General features: G+C 37.9%; 1 protein-coding gene across 1 annotated transcript; it reads right to left on the reverse strand.

Annotated features, from left to right (window-relative positions):
- Positions 1-405: 405 nt before the first annotated feature.
- Positions 406-27,725, reverse strand: git1 (G protein-coupled receptor kinase interacting ArfGAP 1). The gene is made up of 20 exons (XM_067364841.1): positions 27,217-27,725; positions 23,149-23,282; positions 22,955-23,067; positions 21,511-21,616; positions 21,169-21,255; positions 20,593-20,723; positions 18,821-18,915; positions 18,411-18,453; positions 17,217-17,265; positions 14,515-14,587; positions 13,909-14,006; positions 12,665-12,776; positions 12,413-12,540; positions 11,063-11,215; positions 9,935-10,216; positions 6,724-6,801; positions 6,553-6,632; positions 3,156-3,320; positions 3,000-3,063; positions 406-2,916 (listed from the first exon to the last, which is right to left on the reverse strand). The coding sequence occupies exons 1-20, from the start codon at positions 27,266-27,268 to the stop codon at positions 2,701-2,703; spliced, it is 2,259 nt and encodes a 752-aa protein (XP_067220942.1). The 5' UTR covers positions 27,269-27,725; the 3' UTR covers positions 406-2,700.
- Positions 27,726-27,733: the final 8 nt, after the last annotated feature.

Consider the following 27,733-nt stretch of genomic DNA (forward strand, 5'->3'; position numbering starts at 1 on the left):
TGTCAAATATAATTTGAAATGTAAATATAAAATAATTTATGCAATACGTCAATATATCAATATGTCCTGCGGGGGAAAATAGTTTAAAAGTAGGCCAATTCAGCTGGAAAACACACCAGAGACACACCTCTTCCACAAGCACTTAACTACAACCATAAATTAAGGCTTTTCCATAACTCCTAATTTTTTTTTTTCCTTTTCAGCATTTCACTTCTGCTCAAACATACAATTGAAAGTTGGATATGTAGTGCTATTTTTCATTTATACTCTGCTGAACGAATAAATGTAAATCTATTTTTCTGACATTTTTTAAATACCATACACACCTTTTTATTATGACCTCTAATAATCCCACAACTAAAATGCCAAAACATAAAGAACAATACACAGGAGACAATGCACTTTTTCTTTTATTTATTACAAATGTACAGCTTATGAGTCTTTATTACGATTTAAATGGTTTTGCTTAGTCTTTTTATTTAATTTCTATATCTTACAGGTAGCCTCTGCTAAACAAATTTCTCCCATCAGCTAATCTCTCATGTAAGAACGAGTGATCACAAACAGTCATAACAAGTACAGTGCAGCTAGTATGACAGATCATGGAAGAGAGATAGAGAGAGAGAGTGTATGTGCATTAATTTTCAAAAATAATTTCACCGGTGCATTATTTGAGCCATGTATGCATCTGCCGCAGGATGACTGGGAAAATGTCTACTTACTACTTTGAAAAAGAATCGGATTTAGATTTGGACAAAATGTGTGTGCAAAAACTCCCTTTCCCAGACACCTCTCTGAATTTAGTGCTTATGAAATAACAGCCAAATCTCTTTCTCCCAAGTTTTCATCACAGTAAGCCATCACCCAAGTGATCATCCTGGCATTTTTATTTGAAAACAAAAACATCTGGAAAAGAAATGTATACTTATTTATGCATACACGGTTTTTACTCCCCATGTGAAGAGAGTTACTCGAGTACTGATTGAAATCAGTCTAGCAGATGTGCAAAGGCAATTATCAGAGATTTTCAGACAATCTTTTTGACACATTTTCAGGGGACGCCAACTTTATCCTATTCCCCATGTTAAAGAAACAAAAAAGGCTTAACTTAAAAGGCTGGTAGGGTAAAAACCGATGTGGAAAACAACAGGAAGTTTAAGGCCTGTAGCATGACATCTAAAACGCAAAGAAACTGTACAACAAATACTTGATTTGATCGCGCACGCGCACAGATGTGGCATCAAACGTTCATCGACGTGTGCATTCGTACTGGAAGCTCCAGTTCAACTCCTCTCCCATGAACATCGATATCACGAAGGGCTCGTTCCCCCACAATTCTCACTGATCACACCGACTGATGCCACAGAATGTGACTACGCTGGTCCTGATGCAGCAGATGGACATCACATGTTTTCCCTGTGACTGTATCTGAAATGTTAGTGATGAGAACATTGATAGTGGTCGACTTCAACCATCAACATTCACATGCTTGTAGCTTATAGAACATAAGGATCTTCTTACATTAATAAACATTAACTACACATATGTTTGATTAAAAAAATCATGAAATATAAAGAACAGCATGACCACCACACACACACACAAAAAAAAGCCTGGTCCTGAAGTGAAGAGTCCTCTTTACTCCGCTAAACTGATGAAGAAGGCCATTCAATTAAGTCAATAATGTGCAGAAAATGAAGACTAAACTAATAAGCTGAAGACAATGTGATGATTGTGCTAACACATTTGCATTGTTCTGATAGCAAAACCCATTAATGTTGGGATTGAGATGAGATGAGAGGAGCCAGGATGAGATCCGGCGAACCTTTTCTGTACATCAACCCCAACTGTTGTCTTTGTGCTCGAAGACGACAAAAAAAAAAAAAAAAAAAAGAGGGATCCGCAACTGTAGTGTCATCACTCCCCTCTGCTCCTTTGGCTAGTGTACTTCGACAAAAGAAACAATGTAGTATACATATTAAAACACTGTGTGAGTGAACCAGTGCTTCTACCACTGGAGGACGGGAGTGTTCTGGTTAGTTTTCACAGGTTATCGTTCACCCCTGTTAATGTTCGCAAAGCTCTGTGTGATTTCCACTTGACAAACCGAAACAAAAATCAAAAAGAAGACATCAATAATTGTAACAATAATGCGAAACAAGTCATACTCATTAAAATAACTCCAGTGTGTTGTCGTTTAAAGTCAGTACATTTGTCCCAAGAGAAACAGGCCAATGGAGCGGCACTTGAAATGAATCAAATGAGAGAGAGGAAAAACAGGAAAGAAACAATTTAGGAGGAACATTTCTGGTTCTCTTACGGTTAGGAGTGCTTGAGAATTTCATGAAGAGAACCAAACAGTACCATCAGCACTGAATTGTGGGTCTGCGTGTGTAGTGTTGTCATATTTAGATGTGTAGACGAGAGAAGATCATTCTGAAAAACAGAACTGAAGTGTAAGGAAAACCAGGCCGCTCCATTCGGCATCTCCCAAACATTCCATATCTCTGCGTCCGGGTGGCCAAAGCTTGATTAACCACCCATGCGTTAGATTTTTCTTTTCCCATCTTCGTTCCCTCGCATAATTTTTCTATCAACCTGACCAAAGATTCCCAGCCGTCAGTTTTTGCTTAGTGTCTTTCTCCCCTCCCGTTTCTCAGTCTTTGCCCCTGACCACTGAACCCCAGCGTGCCGGGTGGGTCACTGTTTTTTCTCGCGGGTAGTGATGGTGACCAGCTGCTTGGCAGCTTTGGCGATGTCGTAGGCGCACTGGATGACCTGCTGGGTGAGCAGCTGGTAGTCCACTGTGCTGGCCGACGAGTCGGAGGGCGCCGCTTTACGACACTCTACCTGAAGGCGGGACGCGCTGGCCGCCAGGAGCTTCAAGGAAGAACGTACTGCATCCAGCGCTGGTCTCTGAGAGAAGCAGACAGAACAGATTTAGTGCGTCTTGCCGGATATCTTGAGGCAAAGTATCACTAGAAGACGCGTTCGTTTACCTTGGGAAACAGCGAGGCCATTTCTGTCACAGCTAAGTGGATTTTCTCCGAGCATGGCACAAAACTGCAACCAAAGACAGATGTTACAATGGATTTCTTTCAAACTGCAGCAAAATGACACTGCATTGAGCTGTGAAGGGTAACAGTCCATCCTACCTGTCGTGTTTAAACTCCTGCGCAGCTCTCAGGAGCTCCTGGATGTTCTTGGTGACCTGCTCGGTTTTGAGGATAACGTCCTCTGTGCAGGGCAGCGTGGGGTCAGGGTCGCCCTCTGTGTCTTCCACATCCCCCCTGCTGTCCTCCTCACTGCTGCGGCCCACACTACAACATTGCAATATTAATCTTTTACTTCCAAAAAAAATATTTATTATAACTGTTAATACTTGTTATATTGCATCATGTTATATTGCATCATGTTATATAGCGGTTTTATACTGCATATTATATAGCAGTAGACAAACATATTAATATTGTAAATTTACTCTCCTCTGCTGTAAAAATTATTATTACAAATACTAATATTATTATTAGAAGATGTATTTAAAGTGATACAATAAAACTACACTACAATAACAACAATACAATATATGTCAATTTTGTAATATTACGATTGTATTCCCCAAAATAATTAAATAATAAAGTTATTAAAATAACTTTTTATAATTAGTTTCTAATAACATATTATATTGTAAATTATACAGTGTCTTATTTTTTTATACAAACCAAAATGTATTCAGACACCTTGAACATTACATTCATTATTACAGTTTATTCATGACAGTTTAAAAAAAATGGTAATAAAATATGACAAGATCTCAGAGTTAAAGGATTAGTTCACTTTTAAAATTAAAATTTCTTGATAATTTACTCACCCCCATGTCATCTAAGATGCCCATGTCCTTCTCTCTTCAGTGGAAAAGAAATGAAGGTTTTTGATGAAAACATTCCAGGATTTTTCTCCTTATAGTGGACTTCAAACGGTTGAAGGTCAACATTACAGTTTCAGTGCAGCTTCAAAGGGCTTTAAACGATACCAGATGAGAAATAAGGGTCTTATCTAGAGAAACCATCACTCATTTTCTAAAAAAAAATTTAAAAATATATACGTTTTAACCATATATGCTCATCTTGAACTAGCTTCTTCTTCTCCAGCAGTGTAGACACTGCTAAGTGTATTACTGCCCTCCACAGGTCAAAGTTTGAACTAATTGTTATATACTTGCACTAGCATATTGTATATGACAATTTAGTTCAAACTTTGACCTGAGGAGGGCAGTAATACACTTAGCAGTGTTTACACTGCTGGAGAAGAAGAAGCTAGTTCAAGATGAGCATATATGGTTAAAACGTATATAATTTAACCTTTTTTTTTAGAAAATGAGTGATGGTTTGTCTAGATAAGACCCTTATTTCTCGTCTGGTATCATTTAAAGCCCTTTGAAGCTGCACTGAAACTGTAATTTTGACCTTCAACCATTTGGAGGCCACTGAAGTCCACTATAAGGAGAAAAATCCTGGAATGTTTTCATCAAAAACATGGACATCTTGGATGACATGGGGGTGAGTAAATTATCAGGAAATTTTAATTTGAAACTGAACTAATCCTTTAAACTGTGTCAGAAAAAATTAATCTTATATATGTCAGATAACACTTAAGCAAAACATGGTCAGGTCAAAGTGTCTGAATAATCTTTGGTTCCAAATTTTTATCAATTTTACTGGTAGTCCACTGTATGAAGATTATAATATAATATTAGGTATAATATCAGGGGTGGTCCGATCTGCCTTTTTCGCCTCCGATACCAATACCAATCCAATACTAAAATAATAATTTTAAAAAAATGCTGAATTACCTAATAAACTGTATACCTCACTGTGTGGAAGAGACTGGGATCATTGTTTTGTGAAAGGCATCAGGATTGACAAACATTATTTCCGTAACTTTGTAAAACAATGTACAGCCACAAATGTAGTGAATTATTTATTACATAATTGTGCAGCAGTGCAACAACTGCACATAAACCAGTAGCTTCAGTAGCTTGGTTGACATTCAAAATAAACAGGAATCAGGCTGACTCCCTCATTCATGATGCATGATTTTGTCATGTATGACTCATACCTTCATGAAAAACAATATATATAAAAATATACTATAAAATCAAAAGACATTTCTTTTCAATTTTAAGTGCAGCTTTTTAATGAAGCAGCAACATATGATAGAAATGACAGAACAAGAATGGCTATTAATAATCTTTTTTATTGCGCAAAATTATTATTATAGGAAAGGCTCAATACAACATGGAGTCACAGCGTGCAGAGGCGCTTCGCATTGAAAAGTTCAAAGCACAAAGGGACGAGATATTGATATAATCTATGGCTATGCAATCGTTCATTGAGCCTATTCTTTTAACAGTTTTAATTTTCAGTTACTGTGCGCGTGAAGAACAATTATAGTGCTCTCTACTCCAGTGTTATGATCTAACGGACACCAGGGAGAAAGTAACATGTGAAACAGCAATAAAGTCTTTTTATGCAAAACCATAGACCTTTATCTACAGATCAAGTATAATAATAGGAACATTTTTCATCTTGAAGAGAGTTTTATCGTGTTGAACGCTGTAACCGAACATGACGCGCTGTTTGAATGGAGAATGAGAGGGAAGCATTCATGAACTTTAATTAAAAAGCTTAAATATTGATCTGTACCTGACATTAAATTATGCAATTGCTTCAGAAAACCTGGAATATAGTGCAGAAAAAACTGCTTTTTATTGTTTTTGTGCCTTTTGTGTGGTATAAACAATAACAAAATAGAATACGCACAAAATATCGTCTGGCCGATACCCGATCCAGCAAAAAGTGTCAGTATCGGATACTGAATATCGTATCGGCGCACCACTATATAATATGTCATAGTTTACTTTATTTTGCTATCCTCACTTACATAAATGAACTATAGCTACTAGTAAAAATATACCAAAAATATCTGAATAATTTTTGGTTTGATTGTATATACTACAAATATAGACAAATATATTACTCCTTTGATGTAAAAGAAATCTAACATTTAATTAAAAAAGTTGTATTAATATATAAATTAATATATCAATATGTAAATTAATATATTAAATGTTAATTAACTATTAAAATAATTCAACCAATTATAAATATATTAAAACTACAACAGTAATACTACAATAGCAATACATTTCTTAATTTCTTGATGCGTTAGGTCCGTTCACACCAAGAACGATAACTCTAATGATGACGATAAACTATAATGACAATAACTATATTAGCTATATTAAATGTGCTGCAGTTTTGTCGCTCTGTAAAACAGGATGTGTCGTTATCATAAAAGTTGTGGTGTGGACTCTGTTATTCTTTTATATTTACAACAATATTTTAGAACTAGATCTTATCGTTATAATTATCGTCCATGGTGAGAATGGGCCTTTAGACCTTTAAGTTTGTTTAGTTGACAGTTTTTGCAAATGAAATGCAGTAAAACTTCTGTCCACAAAAAATGGTTTCATCAGTGGCTTGCACTCACCCAAGAGAGACATCGTATGTTTGAGAGTTGTCATAGTCACTATCAGTACCGCTCCCGTACTTCTCTCCTGCTTTCGGAGGCTGGACAGGACAAACATGCGCAGAGGTCCGTTACACATCACAGTCTGCAACTCGCATGTCAGAGCAGATATGAATGGAAACTGGCACTCACATTATATCGTCCGTCAGTAGAGGCTGACAGGTGCGGTCCTCCGTAGGGGGTGGGACCCGCAGGGCCGCCCTTTCGCACCTGACAACGAGCAGAATGAGATTAAGAGGAGGAGAAAAACTGACAGACAGTCAACAGTCAGAGGATGGAAAGAATAGAAGCAGCTTTGATAGTCATTTCTGCACAGGACTGTTACATGTAAAGAAATCTGCAGCATAAATGCTGTTATACTAACAACCATAATTCTGTTAGACATAAGTAACTTAGCGTAGAGGTTTTAGATATTGCAGTCACAGAACAGCAAGCTTCTACATTAAGCTCAACAGTGCAATAACACGTCCTTTCCTCTGAAATAATGAAAATACTAAAAATAGAGACTTGCACATAACACTACTAAGAAAACAGTGCAGTTAATAAAACAGGCACAAAAGGTGCAACTCAAATACATTAACCATGACTAATAAAAAAAATAAAGACTACTACACGCTGCCAGCAATAGCCCAGAAATGGAATATTGCATAATCAAAACATGGCATAATTGCAAAAGCAATTAAAGCAAATCAAAACAAGGCATTCAGAAGACATTAAAATACATCCTACAGATCTAAGAATATCCAAACAGAGGATGATTTCCCATTTCAGCGCTGTCAGGAGCAGCACATCGATTCACTGCACACTACAGGAAATCACTTCCTTTAGTGTTTAATATGTGCCATGCAGCTCAACTCATTTTAGTGTCACTAATCAGGTAACCAATAAATATCCATTTTCTAAACATACCAGACATGTCACATTGCACAAGACAAGCATATCTCAATGACAGCCTCTCTTGGCATATCAACCATTTTAAGAAAGACACAAAGCAATTCATGCCAGTTATATCATCCTGTTACATATACGCAATATATAATGGTTGTCTCAAAATGTAGAGTTGAGCTGCCTATCTAAGCAGCATTTTTGAGCATCATAGGCAAACCTGGTATTAAGATTTGTGATAGTTTGTGATAAGAGCTTAAGCTTCAGAAGCATGAGAATTAAAAAAAAAAACTCCTTTAAAACTAAAAATAAATTAGTAATAGTAAATAATAGTAAATAATTAAAAGTAAATAATATTTAATACTGTAAGTTAATAAAAATTAATTTAAAAACACACATATACACACACACACACATGTTATTTTTAGTACTGTCCTAAGTAAGATATTTTACATAAAAGATGTTTACATTTAGTTCACAAGACAAAACAATAGCTGAATTTATTAAAATAACCCCATTCATAAGTATGTGAACCATTGAATCTCAATACTGTGTGTGGTCACCTGATGATCCACGACTGTTTGTTTGTTTTTGTGATGGTTTTTCATGAGTCTCTTGTTTGTCCTGAGCAGTTAAACTGAGCTCTGTTCTTCACAAAAATCCTCCAGCTTCTGCAGATTCATCAGTTTTCAAGTATTTTTGCATATTTGAACCCTTTCCAGCAGTGACTGTATGATTTTCAGATTCATCTTTTCACACTGAGGAAAATCAAGGGACTCAAACACAACTATTAAAAAAGGTTCAAACATTCACTGATGCTCCAGAAGGAAACATGATGCATTAAGAGTCGGGGAGTGAAAACATTTTGAATTCAAATATCAAGGTAAATTGTACTTAATTTTTCTGCCGGGAAACATGTAAGTATCTTCTGTTGCTTCTGAAGGGCAGTACTAAATGAAAAACAATGATATTTAAACAAAATATCTTCATCCTGTTCAAATGTTTTCACCCCCCGACTCTTAATGCATCGTGTTTCTTTCTGGAGCATCAGTGAATGTTTGAACCTTTTTTAATAGTTGTGTTTGAGTCCCTCAATTGTCCTCAGTGTGAAAAGACGGATCTCAAAATCATACAGTCACTGCTGGAAAGGGTTCAAATATGCAAAAATGCTCGAAAACTGATGAATCTGCAGGAGCTGGAGGATTTTTCTGAAGAACAGAGCTCAGTTTAACTACTCTGGACAAACAAGAGACTCATGAAAAACCATCACAAAACAAAAAAACAGTCGTGGATCATCAGGTGACCACACACAGTATTGAGATTCAATGGTTCACATACTTATGAATGGGGTTATTTTAATAAATTCAGCTATTGTTTTGTCTTCTGAACTAAATGCAAACATCTTTTATGTATTTTCACAGATTCTGCAAGGGGTTCACATACTTTTTCATGCCACTGTGTGTGTGTGTGTGTGTGTGTGTGTGTGTGTGTGTGTGTGTGTGTGTGTGTGTGTGTGTGTTATATATATATATATTATACACACACACACACACATACACATTTTAAAATGTAATTTATTCCTGTGATGCAAATTACTCCAGTTATGATCCTTCAGAAATCATTCTAATATGCTGATTTGCTGCTCAGGAAACATTTATTATTATTATTATTATTATTATTATCATCATCATCAATGTTGAACATGATTTCTATTTAAAAAATACATTTAATAAATGCAAATAAATTCTGTTCACTGAACTTATTATTTATCAAAGAATCCTGAAAAAAGTATCACAATTTCCACAAAAATGGTAAACAGCACAACAGTTTTCAATGTTGATAATAATAATAAATGTTACTTGAGCACCAAATCAGCATATTAGAATGATTTTTAGCTTTGCCATTACAGGAATAAATTTAAAATATATTCAAATAGAAAACAGTTCTTTTAATTTGTATCAATATTTCACAATATTACTGTTTTTTCTGTATTTTAAAGTAAATAAATGCATTGTTGAGCATAAGAGACTTCTTTCAAAAACAAAATATTTAATGTTTCTAAACTTTTAACAGATATATTATATATATATATATATATATATATATATATTCACATTTAGCACAGGACTACAAAGATATTCACAATTCTAGACAGTCCACTTATGATCAAATTATTCAAGATGTTAAGACCAGCTGTAAAAGGGACCCATAATGACTAAAAATGCTGTCTATTTAGGCAGCTCACTCAGTTTGGAGACAGTCAACATCTAGAAAAAAAAGGTGTTATCAGGGCAGGAAATGCTCCTGTCTGTCCATTAGGTGGCAACAGAGAGCAGTGAGTAGTGAAAGCAGGTGCTCCAGGCAGAAGCAGCACATCAGTGTGGGTTCAGGTAAGCAGAGGGAGAAAGAGAGTTTACAGTTTAAAAAGATCAGGTCGGGCACTAATGCTCACACTTACGGGGCTGAGAGGCTGCAGGCGGCCGGTCAGGGGGTCCAGGGCTGGGGTGAGAGCTTTGGGGGTGGTCCCCACGGGCTCATACATAGAGAAAGCTTGTCTATCCCGGCGGAGGGGAGCGGTCGTGGGTACGGTTAGGCCGGAGTCTCCGCCTACCCCTCCTCCACTACATGTACCCCTTACCCCACCAGTCCACAGCCCTGTGCCACCACCCCCGGTCAGAGCGCCCCCGGCCCCAGCCTGGGCCCCCCGCAGCACGCTGTTCTCCGTCTGCATCCGCGTGATCTACAGGGATGGAGGGGCATCACGGGGAGTCACAAACACACATTCTCAAACACAAGGACCAAAGAAAACACAACAGTTGCAGTGTGGATGGTTACGTCATGCTGGGGACGACAAAATGGGGTCATTCTGATAGACAGGAAGTTTAAGGTTGTCTGAACAAGGAGGGGCTTCATTCTCAGTGAGATGAACATGGCATATGATAGTTACACTACTGCTCAAAAGTTTGAGGGTAGTAATTAATACTTTTATTCAGCAAGGATGCATTGAATTGAGCAAAAGTGACAAATGTTAAAATGTTACAAAGGATTTATATTTCAAAATGTATTAAAGAACCCTGAAACAACATTTATCACTGTTTCCACAAAAAAATATTAAGCTGCACAACTGTTTTCAACATTGATAATAATAAATGTTACTTGAGCACCATATCAGAATATTAGAATGATTTCTGAATGATCATGTGACACTGCAGACTGGAGTAATGATGCTGAAAATTCCTCTTTGGCATTACAGGACTAAATTACATTTTAAAATATAGTAAAATAGAAAAATATATTTTAAACTGTAATAATATTTCACAATGTTGTTGTTTTTTGTATTTTAGATTAAATAAATGCAGCCTAGGTGAACACAAGAGACGTTTTTCAAAACCATTTAAAAAATCTTACAGACCCCAAACTTATGAACAGTAGTGTATGTTAATATTGTTCTGCTCTTTTTGATGGTTTGGAATCAGTTTGTGTGATGGTGAGCTACAGTTTATGGCAGCATTTCATTTCTATCAGTGTGAAATATTTGTATTTTCAAAAGAAGGACACACTGTTTAAATAAAGTGGGTGGGCGCACCTCCTTCTGTAGCCTCCGCAGCTCCTCGCTCAGGTTGTTGTTGACCTTCATGAGCTGTTGAACTTTGGCCTCTGAGGATGCCAGTGCTTTCTTCACCTCCAGATATTCCTGTAGTGTGATGGGCCCATCTGACAGGTCGGACGAGTCCATGCTCTGATAACACAAAAATCACCAATCAAATCACAATCTACTGTCAACAGCAAAAGGAACAGGTCTGAAAAAGTTGACATTTCTCCCAAAAGACATACACAATTATGAATTTCATTCAATTATTGTAGTATTTACACTACAGTTCAAAAGTTTTGCATCAGTAAGATTTGTTTTGGAAAGAAATACTAATACTTTTATTCAGCAAGGTTGCATTAAATTGATCTAAAGCGACAGACAGTAAAATTTTTAAAACATCAGCCTTGGTGTGCATAAGAGACTACTTTCAAAATATTTAGGAAATCTCACCAACCTCAAACTTTTGAACGGTAGTGTAAATTTAAGTCAAAAGATCCCATCAAAAAAACTATACAACATTAATATTCCTATCTATGGCTCTGAGTTTTTTCTTTTTGGCTTGTTTATCATTAAGCATGCAAAAACAGCATGCTCAATCTAACTAAAAGCACAACAAGTCAGATAATTTGAGGTAATGTCCATTATATATACCTATACCTAACATTAATATGGAGATTTTAATGAACATTATTATGAAACATTACCAGAATGGGTAATGTAAAAGAATATTTTAATTCAAAAAGCACTAAAAGGTCAACCATTTTGAGTTTAAAAAAAAAAAAATGATTGCGCAATATGAAAACCAGCAGTGCTACTGGAGAAAGTGTTGCAACCGGACAGTGAGGAGTATGAGGTTTACTTTGTGTTCTTCTACGCTCAGCCATGTCAGTTCCGGTGTGTGGAGTGAGCATGCTCAGACACAACTTCCTGTCTTCAGCTGCAGAACAATAGCTTCACTGATCACAGCCTTGAAAGGGGATGATGTCATTCTGCAAATATGAGGCAGGGCTGCTGCTTCTGTTCTTCCAGTGGTGCATGCTGGGACATGACAACACTGGCTTCTGTACTATTGAATATAATAATTTGCTGGTCTGGCAGAACCAAGATCAACAATTACCAAGGTCTAGCCTAACCTACAAGAAATTAAGACATTCTAATCTTGTTTCACCAAAGGTTTTAAGATGTTCCTCAATTCAGTCAGGTGGTTTCATTATTAACAATGATGAACATCTGGATGGATGAACTCAAATCTTCAACCTCTCAGACTTATAATTAGGTTTAGGTGGAGTACAGTGATGATTTTCCTCAGATTTTCCTCACCCAGTGACCATTTGATGAGCTCACCTTGGCCCGGTTGTTGCGCTGGGTGTTGTTGTTATTCTGTGCAGTCAGCTCGCTGTCTGTGTCTTCGTCAGACGCTACGCTGTCATAATCGTGCTGGTCATCGTCTGCCTGACTCAGATCCAGCGGGTCTGAAAAACAACAAACACAAAAGATAACATCATTGATATGAGGAGAAACTGCACTGGATTAGCGATATCCATCTTTATTGATATTCTCCTAAAATTTTCTAGAAATGCAATGTGGACGTATCACCTGTGGGGCTTGTCAGGCCTTTTCCATGCTGCCGCCGTTTGGCATCACTGAGAATGTCGATAATGAGGGTGGCGAATTCTCGTGCATTAAAGCGAGCCAATTTCTGCCGCCCCTAACAATGACACAAATATACACAAATATTTATTCATTTATTAATATAATTATAAAATAAAATAAAAATCACATAGGCAGATTTTTCCCTTTCAACAAATATACATGAGTAAGTCTTTAAAGAAATATATATATAATCATATAAAAATAATTTATACACACCATCAAAAGTTTGGGGTCAGTAAGATTTTCTTTTTAAGATAATCTTTGCATTAAATAATCTTGCCGATCTAAACTTTTGAATGGTAGCGTGAATCATTAATGTGTTTTTAAAAAAAAATAATACCGTTATAAACAAATTCATATTTTTTTACACAATTTTTTTGGGCAAAATTCATGAAATTCGGCAGAATAGATTGAAACTTCATAAAAACGTTAAATGGAGAGAACAACATGCTTTTTATGACCGAATATGAACGTTTTGGGGGATTAGTACAATTTTATGAATGATGGCCATACACGAAATCTGCGGGAGTCTGTGCCTGATTGTAACGTGAAACTTGAAAAGTTTTATTTGAGCACTTAGTCACTCAGCAACACATTTTACAGAACAATCTATTTTAGCTGAGGGCGACTTGGACATCTTAAAGGCTGGAAAACACTGCCACATCAACAGTTTGGTGTTCCAACTCTTGACCGCTGGGTGTGCGTGTCCCTCCTCCCATCATCTCTTTCCACGTCTCATGTATACGCAAAAGAACAGGAAATTCTCAGCCTGGCCAATCAGCCCGCAGGAAACATGCCCCCGAGTGAACGCACTTAGTGGTCTTGCTGTATAAAAGAACTATTTCAAGCAGAAATACAGAGAAGGTCATGCAAGGATGCCAGTGGAAACACAGAGGGGGAGGGAGCAGTCGCGTGTCTGCAGCAGTTACGCAGCTGGAAAACATCCATTCGTCGGTTTGCTGGCCAAACCTGAGCCTCAGACGTTCACACAGCCACAAAATGTCTATTTTTAGCCCTGTGTCTGCTGCACCCCAGATATCATCTCTCCTTTGTGCCTCCATCAAAAACGGGCCCGCATGGAAGTGACGGCATCTTACGCAAGGGGGCAGCAGGAGCGGAGAGCTTCCTCCCAAACATACTTCAAACACATCCTCTGAGGCTCAGGAATAAAATGTTGTGCGTGTTACCTGGTTGCGTGTCGCTGAGTATTCAGGGTTGACAGGTAAGAAGGGGACGGCACTCCGTTCGGTCACAAGCGTACTGTGGTTCTGAGTTGTCAGCCACACTGAGAGAAACAGAACGGACACATATAAACAAGACAAATATAAACAAACAGACTCCGATGTCGTAGCCTTGAGGTTTCAGAGAGTGTGCATCTACCCCTCCCGCACAGTTTGTGTGTGTTTGGCCCCCTGCCTCGCTCCTAGCCCTGCTTACCATCAGAATCTCAGTCTGCCACCCCAGCATGCTACCTCTTCTCCTCTACAACCAGGAACAGGAGTAGAGAGAGTGAGCGAGAGAGAGAAGGAGGAGAGAATTCCTGCGGCACTCCCTCGCTCTCGCTCCCTTTCACCCTCCTTCCATCTGAAGCGCCTCTCCCTCCCTTCTGTACAGGCTGACTGCACCGCTAAAGTCCTTCTATAGTCAGTGTTTATACAACACACCGATCATTGCGTCTCCAGGGACACGGGTAAAACTGTCCCTACGCCTCTGGACAGCTCCATAACTACATTAGGGAAAGAGTGAGAAGCAGGGAAAGCTGAGACAGGAACAGATGGGGGTTTGAGTCTTACCTGCATCATTCTCTCTACGGTCCACTTCGTCGTACACATCCATAGCCAGCTCCTCGAACAAGCGGTTATTTAACTGTGTCCACACACACAAACATATCAGTATGTGGCATTAAGATACAGGTACAGGGGAAAAAATGAAAACCACAGCAAAATCAGACATACAACAGGAAGGCATCAGTGAGAAGACAAAACAAAGCAAGATGCTCCAACAAGGCACTAAACAAAGATTAAATGCAAGCTCAGGGAACTCAAAGCATAAAATTACATTTATCTACTGAATTTCAAAGCATTTGAAGAGTTTGTCAAACATTTATCTCAAATCTCTCAAGAAAAGAGGCTAATGCTGTATCCCAACCAGGAATTGCTTTGGAAAGTTTTGGACCAATGAGATTTCAGCTTCCCAGCGCAATAGTACAGAAATAAAAACCAAATGACCAATAAAATGCCCTGTTTACTTGAAGATGGTTAGGACTAGGGCTGTCAAACGATTAATCGCGTACAAAATAAAAGTTTGAGTTTGCATAATATATGTGTGTACTGTGTATAATTATTATGTATATATATATATATTATATATATATATATATATATAAAAAAAACACACAAATTTATGTATATATTTAAGAGAAATTTGTTATTTATGTACAAAATATTTTTATTTATATTATAATAAAAATTATATAAAAATATAAATAAATACATATACTTGTAAGTATTTCTCAAATATATACATGGATGTGTTTGTAATTATATATACATAATAATTACACACAGTACTCACACATATTAGGCAAACTCAAACTTTTATTTTGTATGCGATTAATCGCGATTAATCATTTGACAGCCCTAGTTAGGACTGATGCTGCCGTCACGTGCTCTCAGAATTATCGCAAATATGAGTTTCCTAGGTAAAAACTGCAAATGAACGCCATGCCATTTCGTAATCACGAATTCAGAAGTGGGAATTATCAAATTTCCAAAAGCATGTGAAAGCAGCATTAAACCCAGAATCAAAATTGACCTTATTTCGACCTTTGTTAGCGGACATTACTAGTTAATCCACATAAGACATTTGTTTCTCTTTGTAATTTTTAGTCAAAATCAAAAACTTTGCTTCCCCTCTGGAATGGCATTCCTTCTCTGATGACATGCATTTGACATCCTTAACCACTCCCTGTTTGCAATAGTTTGCAATATTAAGCAGCATAACAAGCTGTTTTGTACAATAACTGTAAGTGGATGACACTGGAAGCCAGACGCATTTAATTTACAAATAGCCGCACCCGCTCTTATGTGAAAAATAAGGTGGATACTTCGGTTTGTGCATGTACGCTAGGGTATGAGTACAGTGCAAGTAATGCAAATATCATCATTGGCAAAGTATGCACGTAATGTTTGTGCGCAAACCAATTTTTCTAATCATGCATACTCTGTAAGCTAAGCTCACAGCCTCGCCAGGCGGCCTGTATTTTCTTGCTCTAGTTAGTTTATCCACAAAGTGGCAACACCGCCCATTGCTTTACAAAGAAAATAAAGAAACGATCCAAACAACAAACTACTGGAGAGGACAATAACAATAGATGCCCCATTCTTATCCGTCAATGACAAGCGCATGGGTGAGGGGGTTAAGAGATACACACAGGTGTATTTATAATTTATAATTATTATAATTATCATAATTTCTGGAAAGAAATAGCACAGACACTGCACTGGACAAAGGAGACACACCATCCAACATGGAATACTTTGAAAGGCTATGCATTTGGTTGGACACATATGTTGGTGTTTGCGTCACAACTGAAGTATATTTAAAGTTTAAAATGGAAAAGCTGTATTGCTTGTTACTTTGTGTTGTGCCTGTCTAAAAACTCAAATTCCCTTAAAGGATTAGTTCACCCAAAAATGAAATTTCTGTCATTAATTACTCACACTCATGTCGTTCACACTCAAGACCTTCATTCATCTTAAGAACACAAATTAAGATATTTTTGATGAAATCCGAGAGGTTTTTTTAATCCCCATAGAAAGCAACATAATGACCACATTCAAGTAGTAAATACATTGTTAAAATAGTCCATGTGACTACAGTGGTTCAACCTTAATTATGTGAAGCGACGAGAATACTTTTTGTGCGCAAAAACAAAACAAAAATAACAACTTTATTCAACAATATCTTCTTCATTCAACAAGCGCATCCATGTTCTACGTCACAACGCTGTCTCAGTATTGGCCGGCTCCTGTGTCAGCATCGCATGCGTCGTGCTGCTCACGTGAACAGCCTCGGCCAATACCGAGTCGGCGTTCTCACGTACAACCCAGAAGCCTGCACTGTCTATACAAAGTAAACAGCATAGGAGAATGACAAAAGAAATAGATGAATAAAGTTGTTTTGTTTTGGGGCACAAAAAGTATTTTCGTCGCTTCATAACATTAAGGTTAAACCACTGCAGTCACATTGATTATTTAAACAATGTCTTTAGTACTTTTCTGGACAATGAATGTGTTGTTAATTACTTTGCTTTCTATGAGAAATAAAAAACTCTGGGATTTCATCAAAATATCTTAATTTGTGTTCGGAAGATGAACGAAGGTCTTACAGATGTGTAACGACATGAGGTTGAGTAAATAATGACAGAAAATTCATTTTTGGGTGAACTAACACTTTAATTCCCTGTAGCAGCTCATTAACCTGCATCACTCACCGCTTGAAGCTTCTTCTTGGCTGCCTTGGCCAGTTCAGAGAGGTCCAGGCTACACAAAGACAAAGACACAGACACAGGAGTAAAAGGATGCTGGAGTCATGCGGACAGAGAAAGATGAGGAGAGAGGAAAGGAGAGAGGTGGGAATGAGGAACAGGATGAATGGATGAAGTGTGGGGACAGGACACGGGCAGCCGGAAAAGATGAGGAGGAGATGTACTAGAATGTTAACACCTAAAAGTGAGTTTACACTGTTTTATTTGAGTGAAATGTGGGTCAAAATGAATGGTAATGATAACTTTTATTCTATTAACATTAACCAGCACTGAATTATTGCATTACTATAAACAAGGCAGGCTACATTACCTACATCAGTAGCCTAAAACCAGTGTTATTTTTAACTAAAACCATCATCTAGTTATTTGATTATTGGTTAACATTATATCTTATATGGCTAAAGTGAAAGGACTTTTTTTCTGAGGTGGAGCACTGAACGATAACACACACTAATTTGAGCACAATAAGACAAAGAAGATGTATTAAGGTAACAATGGTCAATTTTGATTTCATGTTGACTTTAAATCTTTAAATATTAACAGGATAATGTTCAAGTGTAGATGTTTTCTCCAACTCCTGCCTCATCCTTTCAGACACCCACATCCAGATGAAGGCCATGTGAGAAAGAAAGAGAGCAGGGTTTATGGAGAGGGGGGTGAGAAGTGAGAGAAAGAGATACCTCTGCGTCGGGCACTTAGGGCGAGCTCTGCCTCCAAAAGCGCAGCAAGATGGAGAGAACAGAGAACGAGTGAGCGAGACCGAAAAGTGAGCAGAAAACAGACAGATAGAGAGAGAAAGAAAAGGGATAGGCCCCATATCAACACTACTTCCGGACAGGTCAGTAAAGTTCTTTCAGCTGTGGTGCATTTGAGGTGTCAGCGCTGCAGAGGTTAGGGACACACTCTGCCCTAATTCAAACTGATTGATCGTGTGGCGCAACCTGCTGGCCAGCACACTCAAATACACCTGCTGCCAACTGAGCTTAGTACACTGTATCTACCCTGTATGAGCAGCTCTATGGAAAAGACTTGAGGGAGGATATCATGCACAATGACAGGTAATAAATAAAACTGCATTGATGCGTTTCAAAATGTATTTCCATTCTGAATCAGACACACTCTCATACACAAACAATGTACCTGTCTGCCATCTGAGGGATGATATAATGACCGTTCTTGTGATCTGCAAAAACACAGACGAAAGAAAAACATGTTTTCATTCTCATTTGGAAGGACAGACTGTTCTTTTTCACACCACACACGCAAGTAGGACATATTTTTTGACGCACAAATTAACAGGTAACAGTATTCACGCTGCATGTGTAAGCAGCACAGCAGAGACTTTGGTGTAATAAGAGTTGTCGCTGAGCCTATTTTTATGTAGAAAGTGCAATGAACATGTTAGAAATGCACTATAAACCCTTTTTAATCAACACTCCCTGCAATTTGGACTTCTATGAAGCAACAAAAAAAATTAATTATTAAAGGAAACACTAAATATTGTAAAAAATCTTATACCATGGTTACTGGTTAAAATATTCTAAGCTCACCTGGGCGGCGTCCACACAGGTAAAAGGCCAGTCTGTCTGTGAGCTCATACTGACATTCCACCAAACGCTCGGCGAGCTCCACGTGACCTGCTTGCCTGCAAGAACACAGTCACAAACTGAAGATTTTAGATCACTATAAACCTACAACAACAACGACAACAAGAATATATAATAACAAATTATATATATATTATATTATATTATATTATATTATATTATATTATATTATATATATATACACACACACACTGTGTGCAGAATTATTAGGCAAGTTGATTTTCTGATCATATTTTTTTTTCCAAGCACATTTTACCAATTCCAATCCACATCAATCTTAACAACTACTATTAATATTGTTTTTAATCATTTATAAGTGATATATAATTGTTCATGAAGGCTGGAAATGAAAAAAATGCCTTATATTCAGGTGTGCAGAATTATTAGGCAGGTTTTCTTTTACAGGCAAAATGAGCCAAAAAAGAATCTGGCAGTAAGTTTTTGAAGATCATTTTTAGTCCATCTCTGCAAGACGGACATTTCAGTATAAGAGATGAAAAGTGAACTCCCACACCTAATGCCAGATTTTGGAACATAAATTCTGCAAACAGTGGTACAAGAGGATGTGGTGCTGGTCCTTCAGGAGTCACTCTCAAGCTGTTTGTCTATAAGGCCTATAAAAACCCAGTCTTCATGTATTTTATAACACTTCAGCTTGTGATTCTTATTAAGAGTGTGTAATTTTTTAGGATTCTTTAGCTAACCTAAGTCTCTGAGATCCTGACACCTCACACTTCTAAAGACTCCAGGTAGGTTGCAGTTCTGGGAAATGGTGGCGCTGGAGACTAAAGGGTTCCTGATGGTTTCACACTTAATTCTTCACCCTAATTCTTAATTATTTTGCAGTTAACATGTGGCTTTTCTTCTCCAGCTGTTTTTGTATGACCCCGCTGACCCAATGAGCATTTTGCTGTCCATTGGTCATGCCTTAACTTTCTAGTATTGCATTAGTATTGCGTCCTTCTCATGAACATTTAATAATTTTTGACGTTTCAGTCTGAGTTAAATCTCTTTTTTGGCTCATTTTGCCTGTAAAAGAAAACCTGCCTAATAATTCTGCACACCTGAATATAGGGCATTCTTCATTTCCAGCCTTCATGAACAATTATATATCACTTATAAATGATTAAAAACAATATTAATAGTAGTTGTTAAGATTGATGTGGATTGGAATTGGTAAAATGTGCTTGGAAAAAAAATATGATCAGAAAATCAACTTGCCTAATAATTCTGCACACAGTATATTATATATATATATATATATATATATATATATATATATATATATATATATATATATATATTCAAAAGTTTGAGCTCAGTAAGATATATATAATAATAATAATATATAAATAAATTATGTATATTACAATAAAAAAATACTGTATAAAATACAGTAAAATACAGTATATTCAAAAGTTTGAGGTCAGTAAGATTCTTTTTGAAAGAAATCAATACTTTTTCTCAACAAGGATGCATTAAATTGAATGAAACTAAAGACACTTGTAATATTACAAAAGATTTCATGTAAAATAGATCACAGTTTACACAAAAATATTAAGCAACTGTTTGTAACATTAATAATAATAATAATAAAAAAAAAGTTTCTTGAGCACCCTATAAGCATATAAGAATGATTTTTGAAGGATCATGTGACACTGAAGACTGAAAGAGTAATGATGCTGAAAATTCAGCTTTGCCATCTTCATATTTACCGTGCATAGTCTATAGGTGTGCGGCCATTGATATCTGGAGCTCCTGGATCCGCTCCATACACCACAAGCAGCTCGGCCTGCAGAACCTGCCCCGCTTTGGCAGCCACGTGCAAAGGGGTTGTGCCCTTTTCCTGTGGAGGGAACATCAGATGTTTGACCACAACAGATTGCAGGCTCTGTTCACGCTGCTGTTTTCAAATACAATCTTTGCAAGTCATGAAATCTAATCCTTTTTTCCCCAGACAATGTATACAATATCTGATGTATCTACATTGTTTGCCATAGTAATATCATTGGAGGAAAGAAAGGAAAGAAAACTAAACATATTTTGGTTTGGAAAATATGTACGCATTGGATGAGATCTGAAAAAAACCAAACAAAATGTTATAAACAGTTGGATACAATGAACAATAATGTTCATAGTTTGACACAGAAACAGATTCTCTGTTCACACAATGAACAACATAAAAATGGTATCCATTATCTAACAATCTAGTAATCATAAGATCTGTTTTAGATAAGATGTAGAATAACTGACAGACCAGAGAGAGAACTGTGCGAGATGGCAGATCTTACCGGGTGAAAGAAGTTGGCTTGTGCCCCCAGTGACAGCAACCGTAAACACGTCTCCAGACTTCCTGTCCGCACACTTGAGTGCAGTTGCTGCAGGCAAGAACAAGAGAATAAGCGAGTGTGTGAGAGAGAAAGACAGAGAGACCCAGCAAGCAGACCTCCTGCGTATCCTCTCATTAGGGCCATTCAATAGCACTGAGAAAGGCACATTTATTCACTAGCAGGGTGTCATTTTAAGGGCCCTCCTGCAAGGGCACAGACAGTGGGGAGCAAAGAGAGGCCGAGGACGAAAGATGGAATGAGAGCGAGAGGGAAGAGACTGAGATAAAGAGTGGGTTTTCTCACCTTGCTGAGGTCCTTCGTAGTGACCCCATCATCATCACGGCAGGGCAGCTTGTGGACAAAGGCTAACATCTGGTACTTGGCGCGAATGAACTCTGACTTAGTGGGGCTGTGGGGTGAAAGATACAAACATAGATACAATAGATCAATTTCAAAATCAATTAATCAATCACTATAAAATGGGACAAATGGTCCATAGTCCTGCCTACATCGATACTAGTGGTTAAACGGATCGGAACTGTCTTATTTGAATGAGGTGACAATTCAGATGTGTGCGGTTATGGAGTCTTACTCTTAAAGTGACAGCAACCTAAAAATACCTGCTGTTGTCTGTCATGAAAATCAAACAACAAAACACAGCTTTAACAAAGATTAATTTATACAGTTAACAGTGTCATTTTACATTTAATTATTACATTTCTGTACACGAAAATTACTACATACTAAATACTACAGTTAGACCTTATACTTTATTTGTAACTTTGTTGTATTTATCTATGCTTGTAACTGGTGTACAGTATTTGTTCTTTTTACCATCTGTTCACTTACCTTTAATAATGTATTAGTTAGGCTAGCAGTTTCTGCTGTGGTATCAGAGTAGTTAGTGGGCTAAGTAATAAATGCAAAGTTGTTTTTTGTGCTGATCCGAAAAATGATCCAATCCGTGACTTAATGACTGTGATATGATCCGAACCGTGAGTTTTGTGATCCGTTGAACCACTAATTGATACGGTAAGTGCTGTTTATTATAAAAAAAAGGTTCCTTTTTGACTCAATTCAAACCATACAAATCATCAATTAAAAACAGATCTTACCATCAAAAGTTTAGATTGGTCTTTCCCCATTCAAACTTTGGTACCAAGTTGGTACTGAAATTTAAAAAATGTGATGATACCAGCATTTCCCCCTAGCATTTTGAGCAATGTTGAGTGGATTCTTAAACACTTCTGATTGGCCATTGTGTTCACGTGCTCAACATATATGTCCATGTGCATCCGTTTAAGCGCTTGGTGTAGAGCGCCATTGGGGTCCATTTACAACATGTTTTTGAAGCATTGATCATTGCAGCCAAAGACATATATGTTGAGTGCGTGAACACAATGGCCAATCAGAGGTGTTTAAGAATCCACTCAACAGTGCTCAAAATGCTAGGGGGAAATGCTGGTAATGTATCGACACATTTTAAATTTCAGTGCTGACTAGGTACCGAAGTCGGTACTTTTGACAGCCCTACACTGGCAAATTCCTTTTTAATTACTCTGTATTTTACTTTTGAGATCTCCTCTCATTTATTCTGTGTGAGCAGATTTGCTAGTCTGGTCTCAGTGGAGCTCCAGGAGCACAATTACATACTGCACAGACCAATAAAAGAAAAATTACACCCCCAGTCTTCTGTTTTTATGACATTCTGGGATATGATGCATGAATGGTTAATGAGATGGCTTACTGGACTTTATCTTGTGGGTTCGGTTTCCTGCGCCCACTCTGAACTTGTGCTGGATCCAGCAGAGAGTGTTCCCAGATCGAGTTAGCGCCGTTACTGGCTAACGTCTGCACCATCTGAGACACATGCACACATTTGTTAGGCTATGAGCCTGAGGAAAACAGCAGAAATATGTGTGAGTGAGGCTCTTTAGTTACCTGCAGTAAAGAAGGAGGCCAGCCGCTGTGTCGCAGGTGTTTGACGATGGAAATGTGTCGGCCCAGGCTCCGGTGCACAGAACAGCATTCATCACAAATCAGAACCCCTCGGTTTATACTGCTCCAGCCCGGGTCTGAACACACATGATAGAGTAACGTGCATTTCATCGGAGCGAATAAGCAAAAAGACGACATCAATCGAGGGCTGACTTTTCCAAAATACTACAAAAAAAAGGCACATAAAGGGCAGGAAGTGGAAAGGCTTACTCATTTTGCTTAGACCGATCACAAACACAACAGCATTTTTATATTCCTGGGCCTTCTCCCTATATCTTATATAACTTCATTTGGATTTTGTTGCTATATTGAACACTGTTGTCATTGATTCTGCTGATAGAAAATGTCACCAAAGTCGAGTAACACAGATGAGGTCGTGGAAATTGTGAGAATGATTTGTATTTGAATTATAAAGAGATGACATTATTTGGCCAGCAAACGTGCATTTATGAATTTATAGCTGTCATGTTACATTATTTATTTAAAGTTGTATACATTTTCATGTATTATTACAAATCAATAATTTAATAACATATGTGAAAACAATGTTTAATAAAATTATATAGCCATTTCTTCCTGACACATGTACAAAAAATGCTGCAAAAACAAAATAATAATTTTATAATTTTTTGGTGGGGCTGATGAAAGCAAGTAGACATCTGAAGCAATGGCATAAAAAAGCTTTATTGCATCCATGCAGTCCACATCATCCTGCCCTATTCTGAATAAGCTTGTCTAAGGCAAAGGGCTCTCCCCCTATCAGGCAGGCAGGGTACGAGCAAAGTCAGGACTCAGGATCAAGGTGACATTCAGGTAAACAGAAAAATGTGACAGAAGTGTGCCTCTGGCTGCCACAGACCCCCAGGATCAGACTAAAATTAAACCAGCACCCACAATGCTTCAAGCACATAATCTCATCCACAGAATCTCACTAAGCAGGGTTTTGATACGATTAGAGTGAGAGGGAGATTATTTTGCACTCATGTAAACAGTGTCATAACATGATTATTGATTTCCTGTATGAATGCAAACACAATATGACATCTAAAAATGGAAGATGTTAATACTGATATGCAACAAGCAGGGTTGTTGTTTTTTTAAACTTAAAAACAATAATTGTGAAATATTTTTACAATTAAAAATGTAATTTATTCCTTTGATGGCAAAGCTGAATTTTCAGCATCATTACTCCAGTCTCCAATGTCACATTATTCTTCATAAATCATCCTAATATGCTGATTTGTTGCTCAAGAAACATTTCTTATTAGTATCAACTTCGAAAAGAGTTGTGCTGCTTTATATTTTTGTGGAAACTGAATGTTTTTTGTTGTTGTTGATGTTGTTCAGGATTCATTTTTTCAGGGAATTTTGGCCGATTTAATGCATCCTTGCTGAATAAATGCCCATTCACAGTCACACAAAGGACGACAATTATAATGATAAAGATAAAGATACAGTTTGAGTCCACAGTCCACACCACAACTATAATGATAACCGCACAGAGGAACAATAACATTGGAATCTCTTTCAGAGCGATTTTTTGAAAATGAAATTAAAATTTTAAAGATGATACCATCATATTCTCTTTTAGTTAAAGTAATAGAAAATTTATGTGAATTAACTGGCCCGCTTGTTTCCTTATTTTAGGAGAAGATAAGGCTTATTTAATCCACCAAATGTTCATTTTTCAGCCAACAGTTTAAATCTTGCATGTGGTGAAGACCTTAAATTTATTGGCTTTATTGGCCGTTATTAAATCCCCTTTACTGTCTAAAGATTCTCAGAGATGGAGTTGAGCACCAGCATGAGCACCAGCATGTGATGACGCCATACTTCTTAACTAACAAGCTCATCCTTCCTATAAGTGCTTGAAACCATTAACAGGAACATTTTTACCCCCCTCCCCATCTCAAACCTGCCTTTCTCTCTGCGTCTAATGAAATTTTACATGTACACACTCTAACGCTTACGTACGCACACACACTCATTGCACACGGCGCCATTCAGTCCTCAGTGGCCATCCAATTGACAATCTTCCACACATTCATTCATTCTCATAACACATTTACCAGAATGCATCTGTCTGTCTGCCCACCACCCCTCCTCCTCCTCCTCTCTCAGTCATCATTTCCTCACCTTCCGACACACTATTAGCTACATTCCTACAACATGTCAAACACGAAAATGACAACCTCGATCAGCACCGCGGAACGGGCCAACGCAAGGACGAGGAGTGTGTGAGGATGCAAAAAGACACACAAGCCCCCAGATGTGGAGTGGTCGGCTTGGGGCGTTGGTGCTTGAGGTCGACCTTAGAGAATGACTGCAGGTAGATGAGGTGGTGAAACAGAACTAAACTGTCAAAAACGAAACACGCTCCCACATACACGTACATTCCTGGAGAGAGAGCAGCTGTGGATGAGGGAGCAGCTGTCATGCCCCCCGTACCACCCCTTGGTCCCCCCCATGGGGACGGTGAAGCTAAATGAGCAAGGCCAAGGGTGGGCTAGAAGTGACGGCACAGCTGAGCGGCATCAAAAATATGTTTTGTAAACAACTAAAGGCTTTATTATGTATTTTTTTTGGGTGGTTTATATTTCTGGCAACTTATTGAGCGACACATTTTGGGACTAAAAGCTAGACAACATAGGAAGTTTTTAGTTAAAACATAAATGCAGGGTCAACTTGCATCTTTTTCACTGTAGTATTTAGGAAATTGTGCCTCGTCCGAGAGCAAGTGTGATGGGACTAAAAACAGTAATGAACAACTCAAACATATGTTCAACTATGTAACAGCCCTATTGCAACCTTGATCAGTGGAAACCTATACAATAAAGAGATCTATATATCATTGATTGCTGCTGCTAACTATGATTTTTGCCACTGCTCATAATCATTCCAGAAAAACAGTAACATAAACTAGCATAAGCTGGTTTGAGGTTTTTAGCTGGTGTGGTATGTTGGGAGACCATCTTAAACCAGGTAAGACCAGTTTAGGCTGGTTTAAGCATTTTTGGCTTTTGAGAATAATAAAAAAAATATTAAACTCTTCACAATATACAGCAGCATACAGAAATATATATTATAATTGATATTGAATTGAAATAAATTATATGTCTCAAATAATGCTATTTAGATACTCACAAACAGCATATAGTACCAGAAATAAAAAATCAAATGAATAAACATACAGATAATGTGTAACTAATCAATATCTACCCACAAAATTATTATCTAGAAACAAAGTTGTGCATAAACAACCAATTACTGACCCACGTCAGAGTTTGATGTGCCTGTCAACCTGCTAACTCTAGTTAGTTAACTAGTTCAGATTAACTAGTACCGGATAAACTGAACTGCTACTCTCGTAGCCATAATACATTTAAGTTAACGTTTGTAAAAACAGGAATTGAGTTTTACTCAAATACTGGCAAGGGAGTCATACGAGAGTCCGCAGGCTACTTGGCAACCGAGCCTAGCTACTGTCAGTTAGCATTGTTCACTACAGAGCCCGTTTTCGTGCTGAATATGAACTAAAACTCACTTCAACATAGTTAACTGTCACTACACTATGTGTATATACAAGGGCCGGTCTTTAGTATAAATCTGGTCCTTTTAATTGACAGCAGCCCGTTGGCTTGTCATCTGGCTTAGAATGAGTGCTAACAAGCAACGGATAAAACTTTAGCCACGGAAGGGTAACTTAAATGCAATTAGAAGCTCAAATTTATATCTATACAAGTTTTGTAAATAGACAAAAGGCTCTAATTTATGGAAAACCGTTGTTATAAACCGTAGATAGATGCAGTAGTAAATTAAGAGTGGATTTAAGGGAGCAGGTTTGTTGGGCCGCAGTATCGTCCTTAATATTCGGCCATTTTCCTGACGCGCTTAACCGAGTATCCCTGCCCATATGTGGGCTTGCTGTTCACCCGCTCGCCGCCGCGCTCGACCGAGTCCCGGACAGCCATAGCTCACAACAACGCCTCAATCCATAAATCTCAGCCTTACCTGGTGCACTGCAGTCGGCGCACACCTCGCTTCTTTGGACTTTCCTGGACATCGCTAAAACAAAATCTACCGCTTCCAGAGATTTGAGTCCAATACTTAAGATATTTGGCTTGCTGTCCCCCCAGGAGCAACGTCTGCGATTTTAATGCCGCCCTGAATGTCCGGAAGCCGGCGACGAGCTCTCCAGCGCTCCCGGTCCTCACCCTTCTCTCTCTCCTTCCTTTTTTCTGCGGGTCTTCTGTCTTAACGCTGCAAGGACTTCACGATTCCTTTGAATGAATCAAAATTTGCAGAAGGCCCCTTACGCTATCAGATTATTTAATTCTGGGCGTCCCCACTAATCTTTTTTCCCCGACCATTATCAAAGCCCCGTCTCTGTCTCGGGCAAAAGGGGGTGGGAATAAGAAAAGTATGGATACAGTACACGGTTTATTTACATCCACTGCCCTATACACTTCTGTATGGCGGGCTGCATATTCTCCCTCTCTCTGACGTCTGTCTCTCGCTCTCTCGCTTT

The sequence above is a fragment of the Chanodichthys erythropterus genome, chromosome 17, assembly GCF_024489055.1.
Source record: "Chanodichthys erythropterus isolate Z2021 chromosome 17, ASM2448905v1, whole genome shotgun sequence".
Classification (NCBI taxonomy): domain Eukaryota; kingdom Metazoa; phylum Chordata; class Actinopteri; order Cypriniformes; family Xenocyprididae; genus Chanodichthys; species Chanodichthys erythropterus.